This window comes from Dendrobium catenatum, unplaced genomic scaffold (genome assembly GCF_001605985.2).
Source record: "Dendrobium catenatum unplaced genomic scaffold, ASM160598v2 fragScaff_scaffold_370, whole genome shotgun sequence".
NCBI classification, from domain to species: Eukaryota; Viridiplantae; Streptophyta; class Magnoliopsida; order Asparagales; family Orchidaceae; genus Dendrobium; species Dendrobium catenatum.
This window is the reverse complement of record NW_021318832.1, coordinates 3,958,660-3,963,791: the sequence shown is the minus strand read 5'-3', so window position 1 is coordinate 3,963,791 and position 5,132 is coordinate 3,958,660. Positions and strand designations below refer to the sequence as shown.

At 35.4% G+C, this 5,132-nt stretch overlaps 1 protein-coding gene across 1 annotated transcript; it reads right to left on the bottom strand.

The window, feature by feature from the left end:
- Positions 1–2,665: 2,665 nt before the first annotated feature.
- LOC110093931 (protein FAR1-RELATED SEQUENCE 5-like) lies at positions 2,666–3,706 on the bottom strand. Its single transcript, XM_020818994.1, has one exon. The coding sequence runs from the start codon at positions 3,704–3,706 to the stop codon at positions 2,666–2,668; it is 1,041 nt and encodes a 346-aa protein (XP_020674653.1).
- Positions 3,707–5,132: the final 1,426 nt, after the last annotated feature.

Sequence of the window (5,132 nt, the reverse complement as noted above, 5' to 3'; positions counted from 1 at the left end):
TTATCAGGATAAGATATTATGTGATGTCATGCTTTTGAGCATAGCCCATATCATATCGAATAAATCCTAACTCTGTCTGGAGAAATTATTATGTGCGGAGTCCAGACATAGAGTTGCGTTTAGACTCTGCGTATTTATTGAATATTTACTAAATATTTTTGTTGAGTATTTACTGCGTATTTAAACGTAGTAAATACTCAGCAAATACGTAATAAATACTCAGTAAATAATCAACAAATATGCAGCAATATTAAAAATTATATTTTGATCATGTGTGAACATTTCATTGGAGTCCGGACACAACTCTACATCCGAACTCTGCACCTAATAATTTCTCCTATGACTGGGATGTGATTCACAATGATTGAGAAAACAACTATGCATTTAAATTCAATAATAAGACCATCAAGCTTCTTTTTCTCAACCTATAAGAGAAAGATGTACTTCCTCCACTTAAAACCTCTTCCGATCTACAACTTATAGCTATCATAATAAAGATTTCAATTGCTCCTTTTTCCTTATAGAAAATGCAGCTATGATTGTCAGCGTTTAGATTTTCTAAATACATATTCAGGAATTTGCAACAGATCTACAAAGAAGTTATCTATCATCAAGGAAATAAGTTAAACAACAAAAACGAAACGATAATAAAAAAACAAAAAACAAAATAGAATTTTTAGCAGACAGTATCAAGTCTCATATTCACATAGAAAATGATCTTAAGAGGTAGGGAAAATAAATAAATTTGGAAGAGCATGAATTCCATTTATCAGTTCATTTGATTTAGTAACTTATATTCATTCATTAATGAACACTTACAACAGCTGGAACATTCAAACTCTTCTGTAGATCATTTTGAAATCTTTCTATCAGCACCCAAAAGCCCCCGCTGCAGTCCTTGAGCAGCATTCAAATCAGAAATAGGCATCCAACATTGCAAGAAAGAAACAATTTATCAGGTAATATAGATGTCAGGTTGAAGATTTTGCTTCATTTGAAAAAAGTCGATATAAGCCATATACTGGTAAACTGGAAGGAATTTAAATTATCAGATTTCAGCTAATAAGGCAACATACAAAGGAGTGTTGCATCTTTCATACCTTAGCTGCAAAATGATAGCAAAGGCAGAAATGAATCAGGGCGACACAAGGTCTAATTACAACTTGATAACTGGTATCATATGATGTGAAAGTACTTTGTGGCCACATTGGACAGTTGAAACCTGTACAAATACACAGTTAAAGGTAAAAAGCTGATTTCTTACAGATTCATAACAAAACTAAGGCTTTGTTTGGGACAAGTTCTTATTGTTTTCTAAAATGGTTTTTTAGAACAAAATATTTTTGGACTAGAAATTTTTGTATTAAGAAACTGCTTTAGAAAGCAGTAAAAAAATTGTCCCAAACAAAACCTAAAAGAACGACCTACTAGAAATTATGAGATTGAGGCATGCTTTCATCATCAAGGGAACCCATGGTGCTCCAATATTGAGGTAGCATGGTATTTATAGAAGAATGAAACATACTGCGAGCTGATTCATCCTGGTGAAACAGATTTCCTGCGTCATTCTCTTTCCCTATATGAGAAGAAGGGAGGTAAAAACTAGATCATGATAATTTCTTTTCTTAAACGGCGGTGAGAGCTTACTTGATTTTTTCAACCTTTTGTCAGAGTTTGCATATGCAGAACATTGTTCGCCAAAAAAGTTTTCAATGTTCCTTTCTGCAGTTTCCAAAGCATTTAATAAAATTTTTCTTACACCTGCATACTGCTAAGTTCTCATAGCAAGGTCATAGCAGTATCGACTTACATGATTTAGATAAACAGAGTCAGGCTCCATATGTTCCTGTTGAGAACTCCCATTTTGCCGAAGATTATATATCCGTTTCCTGGCCTCTTTGGTCCATCTTTTCATAATATATTTATCTGGTATCCTAGAAATGTTCTTTAAACTATATGCTTTTAAAGCATGCAAACACAAAATCCCCATTGACTGAAACTTCTTACAAGAGCATTCTACCTCCATAGATAATGTGTCAAGATTTACAATCCATTCCTTTAAACCCTCATCATGCATCTTCATCTTAAACTGGTACAAGGTACCACCACATGGGAACTCTTCAAAACAAAGTCCACCAAGTCCATCAAGAAACTCTCTTTGAAATAACTTGAAAATTTTGTGTGTATAAACTTGTGAAGCATGCCTTAAAATAGGACTGTGCTTTATTGCACATGTGGGCATGCTTTGGTTGCAATTGAAATCTTCATTAGCTTCAGTTTACCTCCAACCATGCAACAACTTCTCAACTTGAAGAAAACACTTAGTAAGAGAGCTTGTGTTAGGTACCACATTCAATACATTACTATTGATTCCAGTCCGCTAGGTCGATTTGATTCCCAAATCAAAGGTGTCCTTGTTGAATGCAGTGGACCATTTCTGACGATTTTCATACAAGTATCTAAGCCATTCATGGCTTTCGAGTCTGCCCTTAACCAGCATGTTCCTCCATGTTTCTTCAAATTCAATCTCTGAATCACATTCTTGCATGCATTTGTTAAAAAGACCCTTGAGTTCTTTATCGGAATTAAAATTATGCACTTGAGAGGGAGCATTTTTTGAAATGTTCCACATACAAAAATGATGATGAGTTGTAGAAAATACCATCTATGTTGCCTTATCCATTGCTTCATCTTGATTTGTAAATATTGTGATAGGTGGCCTGTCATTCATTGACTTCAAAAATGTACTAAAAAGCCACACAAAGGAGTCTGTCATCTCATCCATTAAAAAAGCAGCCCCAAACATGATGTTCTGCCCATGGTTATTAATCCCTAGAAATGGTGAACATATGTACTTGTTCAATCTGTGAGTCATGTCGAAGATCAGAACATCACCAAAACAATCATAATCTATCCTTGACCGACCATCCCTCCAAAAGAAGTTTGTTAGTTTACCCTCTTTATCAAGCTGTATATCCCAAAAGAACATGGTATCTTGTGCAGCTCTTTCTTTAAAGAGATTTACCAAGCTTTGTGAGTCTCCAGGCTCAACCTCTGTCAACCGTCGTGAGTTGATAAGTTCTTGCCCTTCCTTCTTAGAAAACTTAACATTTTCAATACCAGTACCTTCATCAAAAAGATAGGCACTTACTTTTGTTGTTTTTATTCCAACGTCCAGTAATGTTCTGAACACACTACTCATCTTTGCAGCTATAACTGAATGTGCAGATCTTAGCAAATGTCGTTCTTCAGGCTTAGCTAGTTCATGATTATGCTCAGACACTAAACGAGACACCCTCCACTTTCCATTCTCATCAACCTGGAATTTAACCATTGCCTTGCACCCAGTTCTACTTTCAAGTTTACTACGAGTAGCTTCGGGCTCATCTTCCTTGAAACCAGCCTTTGAGCAAAGAAATTCCTTTGCTTTGATATTCTTTGTCCCAAGAAAATATGCATTCTTTCCCTTTCGAACGCAGAATCCAACATAATGTGCATAATCATAATAAAGCTTATAAGCTTCCTTTTCACTGTCCACAATCTCTCCTAATAGATCTTTTTTCCCTTCATCGAAACGCAGAAACTCACCAGATGTCACCACTTCAGTTTCACCACCCTTTTCTAGATCGATGTTTGACCTTCTAGTAGCCGGGACAATTGAATTCTCCAATCCTGGGCTTGATCCAGACTCCTCAGAACCACTCATTTTAGACTGAATCAGACCTGCTTATCCATTGCACCACAAAGCCTTATTTAATTCTGCCAAGCTTTGAAATTGGATATCCTAAGATAAGGTGTAACAAAAGAGCATCACAAGTCAGTATTCATAGTTGTAAATCCAGACATGTAAAAAATTTAATGTTTCAAAATTGACTTGATTAAGATCTAGTAGATTTCAAGCTCCACTGTGAACTTGAAATCAATTTTGAGATGATTTCAAAATTGATTTGACTTTCTGGAATATATTTCAAGTTGATTCGAAATCAATATATTTTTTTCTATGCAGAATTCAAACTTTAGACCTCACCTTTGGAAGCAATGGGTGATACAACTGGATCAAATAATCAATCATGGTTCAATATTAATATACGTATAAAATATATGAATCATATGATATGTTATATGCATAATATATGACATTATATATCATAAAAATTTTACTTTCAAGTTACATCAAAATACAATAATTTCAACTAAATTTGGCTGAACTTGCAATTTCAATTTTAAGTCGAGTTTGAATCAAGCTGGAATAAAAGTTTCAATTTCCACTTGAGCCAAAAAGGGTGGGTACTTTCATCCATACCAAACAATACCAGGATAAAAAACCTCCATCATCATCATCATCATCATCATCATCATCAACTTTATCCCAACTATTAAGTACCCAATTTATCAATCTTCATTCTTAATTCATTTCTTATATTAGTATAGCATTACCTCCATAGTTTTTTTATGATAAGGAGCTCATGTAAGTTCTTTGCTAAAATGTAACAAATAGTTTTTTTATGATAGAGCTCATGCAAGTTCTTTGCTAAAATGTAACAAATCTACTCCTATCTTTCAAATCTTTTTTATATTTCAAAATTCAAAGTATAATTTTGTTAGCTCTTATTCCTACAGTTGCGCAATTTTCACTCAGAAAGCTTCTCCTTAGCAAGAATCTTAACAAAGAATAAAGAAGACATTAGCCTTCCTTTAGAAAAATAATGGCTTTAATGTACCCAAAAAGAGCAAAAAAAAATTTGTGATGGAAATATTGAACTTTGCAACGGAATCCACAGCCAGGGAAAGAAAGGAGCACTGACAGAGAGAGGAATGTTCGTCGGAGAGAAGGGTGATTCGCCGAAATCGGAGCTGGTTGCGGAAGCAGGTAGGAACAGGTGTTGAGAATTGGTAGACCTCACCAACTCGGCGCCATGAGGTGGTGAAGCGGCTGCACCATAGAAAACCCTAGATATCGATCCTCATCAATGCTCCGAGAAGACCATTTGTTAAACGTGAATCGAGGGTATTCCCGTTATTTCCTGAAACGTAATGGGTAAAAGATAATCCTGCGCGAGCACCACCACGAGACACGTGAACCTGATCTCCTTGTAGCCGTGGTGACGTGCGAGAAGTGACGTGCGAAACAC

Bases quoted from the DNA above. Each gene is read 5' to 3' on its own strand.
- LOC110093931 (XM_020818994.1), bottom strand. From the start codon at position 3,706: ATGAGTGGTTCTGAGGAGTCTGGATCAAGCCCAGGATTGGAGAATTCA.